The 11,515-nt window shown below is 38.0% G+C and overlaps 3 protein-coding genes across 10 annotated transcripts in view; 2 read left to right on the top strand and 1 right to left on the bottom strand.

Moving 5' to 3' along the window:
- Nucleotides 1-48: 48 nt before the first annotated feature.
- Nucleotides 49-2,502, bottom strand: dnajc30b (DnaJ (Hsp40) homolog, subfamily C, member 30b). Its single transcript, XM_041995904.1, has one exon. The coding sequence runs from the start codon at nucleotides 2,359-2,361 to the stop codon at nucleotides 1,222-1,224; it is 1,140 nt and encodes a 379-aa protein (XP_041851838.1). The 5' UTR covers nucleotides 2,362-2,502; the 3' UTR covers nucleotides 49-1,221.
- Nucleotides 2,503-3,021: 519 nt separating this feature from the next.
- bud23 (BUD23 rRNA methyltransferase and ribosome maturation factor) lies at nucleotides 3,022-8,186 on the top strand. The gene is made up of 12 exons (XM_041995913.1): nucleotides 3,022-3,199; nucleotides 3,476-3,513; nucleotides 3,944-4,039; nucleotides 4,436-4,518; nucleotides 5,044-5,140; nucleotides 5,244-5,340; nucleotides 5,425-5,475; nucleotides 5,621-5,706; nucleotides 5,911-5,956; nucleotides 6,038-6,099; nucleotides 7,344-7,433; nucleotides 7,539-8,186. The coding sequence occupies exons 1-12, from the start codon at nucleotides 3,152-3,154 to the stop codon at nucleotides 7,591-7,593; spliced, it is 849 nt and encodes a 282-aa protein (XP_041851847.1). The 5' UTR covers nucleotides 3,022-3,151; the 3' UTR covers nucleotides 7,594-8,186.
- An 850-nt stretch (nucleotides 8,187-9,036) lies between these two features.
- The window catches only part of LOC121646731 (syntaxin-1A-like), a 68,947-nt gene continuing 66,468 nt past the window's right edge, over nucleotides 9,037-11,515 (top strand). For 4 of the 8 annotated variants that reach the window (XR_006011682.1, XM_041995907.1, XM_041995909.1 and 1 more), the window contains exon 1: nucleotides 9,039-9,450. Coding sequence is in view for 7 of the 8 variants with exons in the window: in XM_041995907.1 (XP_041851841.1) it covers nucleotides 9,421-9,450 (30 nt within the window). In the remaining variant the exon portion in view is untranslated. Of the gene's footprint in view, nucleotides 9,451-11,515 lie in introns of all 8 variants that reach the window. The other 4 variants (XM_041995908.1, XM_041995910.1, XM_041995911.1 and 1 more) reach the window with 2 other exon arrangements.

The raw sequence follows: 11,515 nt of genomic DNA, 5'->3' as shown, positions 1-11,515 counted from the left end.
TAATAATAATAATAATAATAATAATAATAATAATCATTATTATTTATATGGCACTGGACTTCCTGTCCAGGGCATGGCCAGAGACATACATTCAAAGTGGTTTAGACAGATAGGAAAACAATAATATAAAAGACCCAAACCCAAGTCTTGCCATGGATTTGTGATGTGAGGAAGACAAAAAGCCTTCTACAAAGATCATAATAGAAGATGGTTGCCAAAAATCCTAGTAGAGACATAGAGAAAGCTTGTTAGCCATTTTATTTAAGCAAGTATTTGATTGCTATGATGGAAAGGTTTGGACACCAATTACTCCAGAATAAAAACTTTGGACTTGGAATTAAAAAAAAGGGGGTGAAATTCAATAAAACTGCTTTATTGTTGTTTTTTTCCTCAAAAGCGGCCTCCCATTAAATACACAATTTTCCAAATAGATAACATCAATCAAATTGAGGAACCCTGTATGTACAGTACATTGACTTATATAGATTTTTAAACACCTGCAGGAAGATTTTATGGCGTATTCATTTCTTAACACAAAAACATTCAAATTATACACCTAAAATTAACTTCCTGTATTAAAGGTCCAGTGTAAAAGGAAAGGTGAACAACTTTTTCAGCATGAAAAGTTTCATTATTGCATCCCCGTGCCTTACTGGGATGGAAAAGTAACAGTTCAAGCTGCCAAAGGGAGTTTGGCCTCATATTTAACATTTCCCATAGAAATGATGAATAGAATAGTTTATAAAGCACTATTTTGCATCTGCTTGAATTATGATTACTGACGCAAAATTTAAGTGGTTTGTAGTGAAACTGTCATATTGAAACCATTCTTAGAATGACAACAACACTGGAAATGCTACCTTTTCATAATTCCCCATTCTAAGATGTGGTTTTCCATTTCCACTTAAAATTAACTGGAATTTGATCTTGTTATTCATTTCAAGGCAGGCAAGTGTGACAATTAACTTTTTTTTAGATCCTACGAAATAAAAAAGTTTTCTAGATGAAAATTTAATTGTTGCTTTAAACCACTTAAACACTGGAAGCAGATTGTGTTCTTGAATGAGAAACTACAATCATTAATTTCAACTTTCAGAAACTGTGCAACACTTGTAAAACAGTCTGAGGTAGCACCCCTACCCCCACCCCTGCCACCTCCATCTTACCCCCTGAGAAACATAACATGGAGCCCAAGAAGACCTTTTTCTGGCTGCTTCAATTTCAGGGCTTGCTAAGACTGACAAAAATCAGCCCTGCCATGGCTAACACCACTGTCAAAGCCAGCTCCATCATTTTCTGCTCCCTCCACCGGCTCTGCTTCTGCTGCTGCATCTTCTCCATCTGCTGCTTCCTGGCCCTAATTTCCCTCTCTCTCTGCAGCTGCTCCCCATAATGAGCCTGATAAAAGGCATCAAAATCAAACATGGGCTTTCCACCAGTCTGGGAGAACTTCCTGGTTTTCTGCTGCTGCTGGGAGCCTGTGGATTTACTCTTGGTTTCTTTGGAGGAAGGTCTCCCTGCACTTTGGACATCAGACTGGTTCAAAATGCCCCGGTCGTACTTCCTCCTCAGGCTGATGTTACCGAGCACAGTGTAAGCCTCACTGATCTCAGAAAAGAGCTGGGTGGCCTCCTGATTCCCCGGGTTCTTGTCTGGGTGGTGGATAAAGGATTGTTTGTAGTATGCTGTCTTGATTTGGGTCTGCGTGGCACTAGGGGAGACTTTGAGAATGTCATAATAAGCCGTCCTGCTTCTGTGAAGCAGTGAAGTCTCCTCTGACCTCCAGCTGTAGCCTCTAGTCGCTGTTGATGCTTTCAAGATATCAGGATGAAGTTTCAGACGTCCTAGTCTCGGCCCACTGCCCAACCTCTCCGATACCTGCTCTGCCAGAATGAAGACCACTGTGCAGAAAGCCCTGTGCTGCTGGAGGTACCTGAAGGTGTCAGGATGGATGGAAACAACTCTGGTCCAGGGTGACATCCTGCAAGCTTGCTTCTCCATGAAGAGTCCTGAAGAGAGGTATAAGGAGATCTTATAAGATTGTAGACTCTCTCTGGTTTCAGCAAATCTTAAAAACCTGGACGACGAAGAAGTGGCACAACGTGAAGTCACATCTTCCTGCTGATTTTCTGCTTTCCTCACTATGGAAAGTTTATCTGCTCTGCGTCTTAGTACTCTGCTTCTTAACCGTGGCTCGTTTCTCCGTTGATCTTGGACTAATTCCTCTTTAACCTGACTGGAGGTAAGGCTTATCAAGCGGCCTTCGGGACTGACTCCGATGTCTGCCGGACGACCAAGGGTGGCTCTGAGGGCTGTCAGTAGGTAGGCTCCACTCCCAAGCCTCTGGCTGACCTCTGCCATTTTACCGACAACAGGCCGACCGGCGAAAAGGCCGACCGGAATAGAACTACTGCATCCGAGGCGTCAAGAACATCAGCCAATGATATGCAATGTTTACAGGAAGTGCTCAGTAAAACTGACCAATCATTTTGTAGATCAAGGGGGGCGTTCAAAACAGCACGAAAGCTGCATTCATGGTAACTCAGAACTCTATCTTTTTCTTTTTTTTCCGACCAGGGGAAGGAAAAATGAGAAGCACAATAAAACAAAATAAAATAAAATAAAATAAATAAATTCAGTAACCTGGATTGAGGTTCATTACCCCAGTTTTGCCATCTTACTTAATCCCGCATTTTACACAGATAATTTCTCTCTAAAACTATTCATTTTAAAAATTCAGTGTTTTCAATATTTATGTACGCTTTCCACCCTTTTAGTTCTGCTTTTTCTAAATTTCATTGATTTGCATGGACTATTGTAATATTTGTATATTTAATGTATATTTGTATATTTGTGATATTTTTCCCTAAAATCCGAGGTACATATATATATATATATATATATATATATATATATATATATATATAGTAAGTAAATGTTTAATTCTGAGAGATGAGAAATAAAATGTGGTCAATTGTGTTTGTGTTTTTGGCCAGTAGATGGTGATAAACGCCTCTTCAACGAAACTCAACAAAGAAGAGGCAAGTCACGTGATCTCGCTGTATTTCACGTGTGGGTAATCTAATACTATACCGTTTAGCTGCATTACTTTTTAAAGAGTAGGAATTACCTTGTCTCACTCGTGGGGATCATGGCTTCCAGTTGTCGACGACCCGAACACTCTGCTCCTCCAGAAGTGGTCAGTGGACATTTTGTTTCTGTCGTGTGTAACTTCATTTTTTTTATTTACTCCACTGTGAATTGAGGATCTGCAGCCTAATGGTCTCTTTTATGGCCTTCAAATGAGATATGTCATCTCTAAAGCAGCAATGAGATCGACTGATGAGTAATTGTTTGGCTGACTAGTCAGAAATGCTATTTTTCAGAAGGAAGAACTGGCTTCGTTAAAACGGCTGCAGTGGGTTCAGCCTGCTGGTGTGCAAAACTGTTACTAACTGGTTTGTCATCTTCGCAGTTCTACAATGAAGAAGAGGCAAAGAAGTACTCTCAGAAGTGAGTCTTGATGCTGGGTGTTAACTGTCATTATATCTATAAACCTTTGGTTGTTTATCCTGCATTTTATTTTTTTATATAGTCTCTAATGAATTATAATTATGTCTAATATTAGATATGCTGCTTATAGTTTGTTGTTTTTTTTTTTTTTTTTCTATACGATGTGCACAAAACCCTAAACAATAGTATGTATTATGAATCTAATAGCGATTTAATAAGTTTATTGAAAACCCCCTTTTAACATTTATCTTGCTTTTGGTTTGAGTGCCTTCATAGGTGAAACTAGCATGTCTATTGAATACACTCAGTATCAAGCTCTGATTTTTCTTATTTTTAATTTTTTTTTTTTTTTTGTGACCCAAAACTGAATGTTTTTGTTCTTACGTGTTTTTAAAACAATTGAAATCTATGTGCATTCTTTGACTTTCAGCTCTCGAATGATTGAGATTCAGACCCAGATGTCTGAGAGAGCAGTGGAGCTTTTAAACCTACCCGAGGGTCAGCCTTGCTTCCTGTTAGATGTCGGGTGAGTGGATGACACCGACTATGTTCACATGTTCAATTAAACTTTAAACTTTATGTAGTGCTCTCGGAAAGTAGTATTACAGTTGTGTTATAGTTGATTACAACCTGGATAATGTCATCTAGGAGGTACACTGTATTTTGTGATTATTGCTGCACTAAGGATCTCTTAACGTTCAACATTTCTGCATTTTTACTCTGAAATCACCCATATTGAAAAACAAACACATAAAAATGATTATTTTTTCTTAAGTTTTATACTTTCGTTAAATAATTAAGCCACTGTAGGAAATTAGATTAAAAAAGGTTAGTATCATAGTATGTCAAGTTTTAGCATAATCAATTATTACAGCCAGAAATATAAGAACAGGCATCTGTGTAACGGACTGCTCTGATTCAGGTGTGGATCTGGTCTCAGTGGAGACTACCTGTCAGAGGAGGGACACTACTGGGTTGGCATCGACATCAGCACTGCAATGCTGGGTTTGTCCGACACTCTTTTGTTTGAACACAGATAGTGCTGAAAAACATACTAATATAATGTTCTTCTTGTGAATTACTTGAAACTGAAATACCATATTTTTTATTGTCATACCGTATACCAGTTATCAGATTAGAGGAAAATTAGCAATGAACCAAATGCTCTATTGCCATGACTGATCTTGACATGTTAAGACATAACTAGTTGTGTTCAAAATTTTGTACTAGGATCCAAAACTTTGCTCTTTGAAGGTGGAGTTGAGCAGTTTGAAGAGAAGCTCTTGAAATGGCATATTATTTTCTATATTTAAGAACAAACTGAGCTGAAAGTCAGCATTCAACTGCTAAAAACTAGCTAAAACCAAAAAAGAGTTTTAAAGTTGTTTTTCTTTGCTGTCGAAGATTAAATGACAGATTTCTGAAGTATCTAGTGGTTTTCTTTATCAGTGTTCGTATGCATTTCTGTTACAGTTGGATGAGAGGAAATTGCTGAGTCACTGATTAAATGGTGAACTTTTCCTTTGACAGATGTTGCTCTGGACAGAGAAGTAGAAGGAGACCTTCTGCTGGGAGACATGGGCCAGGGCACACCTTTCCGACCTGGCACCTTTGATGGTTGCATCAGGTACAAAACTCTTTATTTCACATAATAAAAAGTATTTTGCTGGAACTTTAAGCTATTTCTGCCTGATTTTTTAAATTGACTTAATCATTTTTCCCCCTGTCAGTATCTCTGCTCTGCAGTGGCTTTGTAATGCAGACAAAAGGTCCCATAGTCCACCAAAGAGACTTTACACTTTCTTTAGTACTCTCTACTCATCTCTGGTAAGGTCTTCCACAAATATTTTAACATCCAGACTAATGACCTGATTAGCAAATCATGTCTTTTATCACTTTTTACTCTTTCAGTCAAGAGGTTCTCGAGCAGTTTTTCAGCTTTATCCTGAAAACTCAGAACAGGTAAAAAAAAAAAAGAAGAAGAAAGAAACATTGCATCCTCCTTGTTTTGATGGTGACTCTGTGTGGGTAGATGTAATATCTGAAATGAGCTTCAAGTTCCTTTAATCACTTGCAGTTTTCATGTTTTTTTTTTCTTTTTCCGAAGCTTGAACTGATCACAACACAGGCCATGAAAGCAGGTTTCAGCGGAGGCCTGGTGGTGGATTACCCCAACAGCAGCAAGGCAAAAAAGTCAGTACCCGTCTGCCTTTAATATTTAAATGTTTGCTCGCTGTTGTCTGCTAGTGATTGTTTTTAAATTAGTAGCAGTCTATACGCAATAAATTTAAAATTCGAGCAGGACAGTCATGTTGCCTCAGCTCACACTGGCTGCATGATTAACGATCACACATTAAAATAGTTTGATTTCACTCACAGACTCTCGTTTACTTCCAGGTTCTTCTTGTGTCTGTTTGCTGGTGTATCAGGAGTTCTTCCCAAAGTAAGAAGTTAGCGCGATGCGTGTGAATTACTGCTTTTTGTTGGAGCCACATCCCAATCCGTGTTGTTTTGTTTCTCTCAGGGACTGGGCTCAGAAGCTTCAGACAGAACTGTTCCAAACCAGGTTCAGTACTCTGGACAGAGGTAAAGATGCTGCTAGTGGACAGACTGGTTCTCTCTATGGGATGTAATAAAGTTTATTTCAGATTCAGATGATTTCAGATTTTTTTTAATATGAGGATTTGCTTACCTGCTATAAGAATAAAAATTCGGTCTTGGCCCTGACAAGTGCAGGTTGAGCCATACTTGCCTTGATGAAGCCAAAAGACCAAAAGAAAGTTTGAAAGGGCCGTTGTCCTGCCTGATTTAAAACCCTGTCAGGCAGCTTTTCCTCCCTTTTACATAAGGTTCAAGTATATGTGAGAAATGCTGGATGCACTTTGTTACAAACATTTTGAATATCAATACCACATTTTTTCAAACTGAGTACAAGTACTTACTTTTGAGTTGATGCTGATACCAAGTACCAATATGAATACTAATAAATCCCATTTACAGTTCACTGGTAATGAGTATGGCCAAGAAGATGTCAGATGACTGGTTAATTGTGTGATATATCAAATGGGTCATCCTGTGGCCATCCTCTAAATGTGAGGCTTGAAAACTGTCTGATTCTTCAGAAATAAGGAGGATACAGCGGTTTTTGGTGGAATTTGTTCACAGCTGTGACAAAGACATCGATAAACCCAAAATGAGCTTTTCTTGCAGGGACAATGCCAAATACGGATCTTTAAAATAACACCTGTGATAACTTTGTTTCCAACTATGAAAACTTGAATGTACGGCTTGAAAAATATCAAAATCTTTATAAACAAGGTGAATTTTTGGTGGATTCAGTTTACCGCTTTGACAAGGCACCTGTACCAGCTTCTCTCGCCCACATGATGCCAAATACGGATATTTTAAAAAAAGTACCCGTGACCACTTTTTCTGGACACCCACTGATAAAAAATTGTGAACATAAGGCTTGAAAACCATAACAAACTTCATAAATAAGGAGGACAAAGTGTTTGTTTTTTTTGTAGGTTTGGTTCACTGCTGTGACAAAGCACGCACATGCTCAAATTAATTGTGATTGTTAATATGGCATGAGTAATGTGTTAAAAAAATAATGTGTTAAAAAAAATTAACGCGTTAATTCCACAGATTAATTTCTGTGTTAATATGTTCATTTTGACAGCCCTAGTTTTTTCACATTAGCATGGGGTTCTGTAGTATCGGAACACTTTTATAAATACAGAGTATGAGCATACACACATAGTATTGGACCCCTGAGGTGCATCCCTAATTTTAAATTCATTAAAAATCTGAAACTTGTTGTTGTGCAGATGTCGTTTTAAAAACATGAAGGGGAAATCTGTGAAAAAGGGACGAGACTGGATCTTGGAGAAGAAGGAGAGAAGACGGCGACAGGGAAAGTATGTGAATGACTGTTTTAATCTCTTCCAGTGTTTAAGCTCTGAACATTATAATGCACTTTTACGGCCTTTTTCTCCATGTTGTGTGTTTATTTGTGCCCACAGGGAGGTTCGAGCCGACACAAAATACACTGGACGTCATCGAAGACCTCGGTTTTAGCTCTGACTCATGCAGCTGTGCCTTCATTAGCTCTCATGTGAACAACCCCAAATAGTTACCCCTGGAGCAGCAAAGTGATTGGACTTTTCAGCTCTTTACTTCAAGTAAAGGAAATGCAAGTGTCAAATGCTTTTATATTTTTGGTCAAGTGTTTGGCACTTTCTTTCCCACAAATTATGGTGAGATCCTTTTGTGATTTGGCTGGAACTACACGACTGTATGAGTGGACTGCCAAAGAACAGACAAACAAAATGTGGCTTATAATCAAAACATTTTTTAAATTAAAAATGTTATGAAGTGTCAAAGCTTTTTCCTCTGGTCAGCTTTTAATTGTGGAATCAGTAATGTTAAACATATTTTCTTTTTTAATGTGAAGAAGATGCAGGAAAGTGAGGGATTATTACAAAGACTTCACTGTTTCACAAAGTGAATTCACAAGCTTTCAGTTTAAAATAAAAGTGTAAAATAGCAGGAAATGGTTACACCAAAAGAAAAGACTGGCTGTTAATAAGCATCTTGTACACTGAGGATAAATGGATGTTGATGGATTTGAAATAAAAGGAAATTAAAGCTTAATTCAGACTTTAATTGGTTTGGGTTTTTCCCCTCTGGTTTATTGTACACCAGGCGATGAAAATAGGTGAAGGGAAAAAAGAAAAAACGCTCAGTCTGCTTTTATTTTTCTTTTGCTATATTCCTAGATACCTTTAATCCTACACACTTACAAGTGAACCATGGAACAACAAATTTTTGTTTAATTCAATTTTAACTCAACACTTCTAACTTGATTCTTATTTAATCAGTAATCATTTTAAACTGTACAAAAATTATTTTCTGTCAGTAGTCCTGACGGAGAGGTAAACGACTAACTAAACCTGGCTGCCTGGTCTGGAGCAGACTAGCTGCACAGAATAAATCCCCATTGTAACGTATCTGTTACTGCTTGTGTGAAACTGAATCAATGATAAGTTCAGCCAGGATAACTGGCTTAGTCTCTTTTCGGTGTCATGGAACATCCCTGAGGTCTAACGAGTTATTTTTATTAGTAGTGAAATATTTCCTCCCTAGAGGCCCAAGTCACGCTTGAAAAACAGTTAAAATCATCATAGTGTAAGTATTATAGAGTAATTTATAATTGCTGTTTACTCCATCAGGGGCTTTTTCGTCTTTATACCTAATGAAATAGATTCTTTTTAACTCAGATATTATTTAAGACTAGAATTGTTTTCTCTTACAAAACTTTAAGATCAAATGTGAGGAGAACGTTTAAGTAAGGTTTACATATTAACTTTTCTTTCACTTAAAACATTTTTTAAAAAAATGTGGTCTTTTGTTGCTTCAGTACCAGTCAGTATCGACAGAGGTCGCTGTTCGTTACCTTAGAAACCACCTGGGCGTTATCTTTTAACCTGCTCAATCGATAATGAGACCCAACACAATTTCACTTCTCCGGCAGAGAGATAAATGTCTGTCAGTCGTTTCTCTGTTAACCTATCTGAATGTTATCAGTTAAAAATTCACTGAACAAGAAAAAGAATCTGGGAAAGCGCGCTCAAAATAATCTTATCAATTAGTGCGGATTGAGGAAGAAGTTGCGGGTGTGTAATGGGTTAAACGCGGATGGCCTCACCTTTCACGCGCGTCACCCGGTTCTTTAAAGTGGTCCCACCATCCCTACATCCAAACCGAAGAGGGGAGATCACTACCACTCTCCCCGACGCCAGACGCGCCTCCTTACCTCTGTCGCATCATCCTGTCTGTCTCCGCCCCGCTGCTCCATCATCACACATCCACGAGACGATCTGATCAGAAGGAATAAAAGGAACCATGAAGGACCGCATGCAAGAACTCAAACATGTAAGTTACTGCTCGATCCTCTTTTAAATGATCTCCACCCGTCTGTTCTGCGAGTATGGATGGTTTTTAAATCGAGGCTGGAACTGCTTTTTAGCCAGAAAGCGCGCTCCTCTCAGAAAGGTGCGCTGACTGAGCAACAGTTGTGACTGATAGATGCTCAAATTTGATGTTTTATCACAGGCACCAGCACAGATTACGGCTAAGGTTTATTGTGAATGAAAATTTGAATAAACCCCAACTGAGATAAATGAATTTATGTGCTTAAGCAAACTAGAAGTAATTTTCTGTTAATTTTCTAAAAGCAAAATTACTTGAACCTCTGGTTTGTATTAGGAGGTCTCTGCGACTAAATAGGAAGTTATTAAATTGGTACTTTTTTTTTTAAACAAAAAGGGTTTAATTTTTTTTAGCGTTAATTAAGTGTTAAATTTAGCAATATTTGGCATAATATTTTTTTAGAATTCAGTAGGAAACCTGGAAAAGTTGGATCGCAAATTGGGGTTTCTAATGTGGAAAAATGTCAACCAAGGGGCGTGATTGTGTGTGATTTTAATCGATCTGACAAACTGCGGGTGTGTGATTAGATTGGGAAATTGGCCACAGCTCGTTCATTTTACCTATTAAATGTCTGCAATCAGCACTGGAAGTCCAAAAGCCTCTAACCACCTAGAGTACATTGTTCAGTCTGTTTTTTGTTATTGTACTGAATTTGACCTTTTTCATTAGAAAAGGGAGAGTTTAAATCAGACTTACCCAGGTGTGTCCAAGCTCAGTACTATTGAACAAAAAGGTTTTAACACAATTTGTAATTATTCTAAACATAACTGGTGAGGTTTTTTTTTTACATGGTTTATGCAGCATGATGTTATTTAGCACTGCCTTTGGGGATGCTGCTATTTAAGGTACTCTTTGAGTGTATATCTGTTTGTGCAGATTTGACCATATTAAAGTAGCCATTGTCAATTCTGGGTAATTAACTGTTAAGCTGAGGGAAGTGGGGGAAACAATTTACAGCTCCTCAGTTTTCACTAAAGATCCAGCAATGAATTGGCCTCAAGGGAAGCAACCCAGCCCTGCCAATTGTGAATGTGTTCAAGATAGACGTGTCTTTATCCTGCCACACTGCTTCTAAGTACTGTAGAGATGCAATTGTACTGAGAGACACTAAGAAATTATAAAATCTTCCTCAACAGCCTTGGTGAGGAAGCTCCAGCAATAATTCAGATACGTTGTGTGGTCGTCTGCAATGACATGCCAGCTGCTGATTCCATTTTCTTTCATCGGTTTTGATCATCTCATTCATATGAGATACTAAAGCTGGAGCAGCTCCAGGCAGATGTAATTCAGGAAATCCAGACCAAATAAAATTGAAGCAAATTGCAAGTCACAGACAGTTATTTCCCACCAGCACTGGATTAATATTGTTCTCTATTTAGAGCCTCAAGTTGAAGCTATCTTTGAAAGTCATGCAGATGTGTTTGTAGGTTTGGACATCACAGCACAACAATACAACATATGTGTGCTTGACTATTTGGCATTTGACCAGGGAAAGCTGTACTTGAATCCTAATAATTTTTTAGGCTAAATAGTTACATTTTTAATCTTATATATTAGCTTGTGGGAGAAAGGCTGAGGAGCAGACTATGCAAGTCAATGCCTATAGTTTTATTCTGTATCCATATCGTTTTTGCATTGGCTAAGGAATATCTGTGACTGTAGGAGAAGGATTTTTAGCTTTCTTTCTTAACCTGCTGTTACATAGCCCAGAGCTTGGCAATTGAAGAACATTTTTTTAACTAACAGGGATAAATATATAATTTACTCCAATAATATTTTTTACTGATCTGCACAGCGGTTGTAGCTTTGATCCCTATATGTGTTTTACCTAAGCAGGACTAATGATATCTCTAAATACCCCAGCTTTGTTGACTGTTGCAAATCATCAGTAAAGTAGAAATAATTAGTTGATTTAGGAATTTCTGGGGCACTGTAACAGATCTGGATGTCCTGAGCTAAATCTACTTTCCACCCATTATTAAGTTACATCAACACAGACTGTTAGATT

This window comes from Melanotaenia boesemani, chromosome 9 (assembly GCF_017639745.1).
Source record: "Melanotaenia boesemani isolate fMelBoe1 chromosome 9, fMelBoe1.pri, whole genome shotgun sequence".
Lineage (NCBI taxonomy): Eukaryota > Metazoa > Chordata > Actinopteri > Atheriniformes > Melanotaeniidae > Melanotaenia > Melanotaenia boesemani.
The sequence above is the reverse complement of the archived record's forward strand: the minus strand, read 5'-3'. Positions and strand labels throughout refer to the sequence as shown.

What these genes read in the sequence shown, in the direction of transcription:
- bud23 (XM_041995913.1), top strand. Translation starts at nt 3,152, where the DNA reads ATGGCTTCCAGTTGTCGACGACCCGAACACTCTGCTCCTCCAGAAGTG. An exon ending in ACCTTTGATGGTTGCATCAG is followed by an intron (nt 5,141 to 5,243) that starts GTACAAAACTCT and finishes TCCCCCTGTCAG; the next exon opens with TATCTCTGCTCTGCAGTGGC. An exon ending in AGAAGACGGCGACAGGGAAA is followed by an intron (nt 7,434 to 7,538) that starts GTATGTGAATGA and finishes TTGTGCCCACAG; the next exon opens with GGAGGTTCGAGCCGACACAA.
- dnajc30b (XM_041995904.1), bottom strand. Translation starts at nt 2,361, where the DNA reads ATGGCAGAGGTCAGCCAGAGGCTTGGGAGTGGAGCCTACCTACTGACA.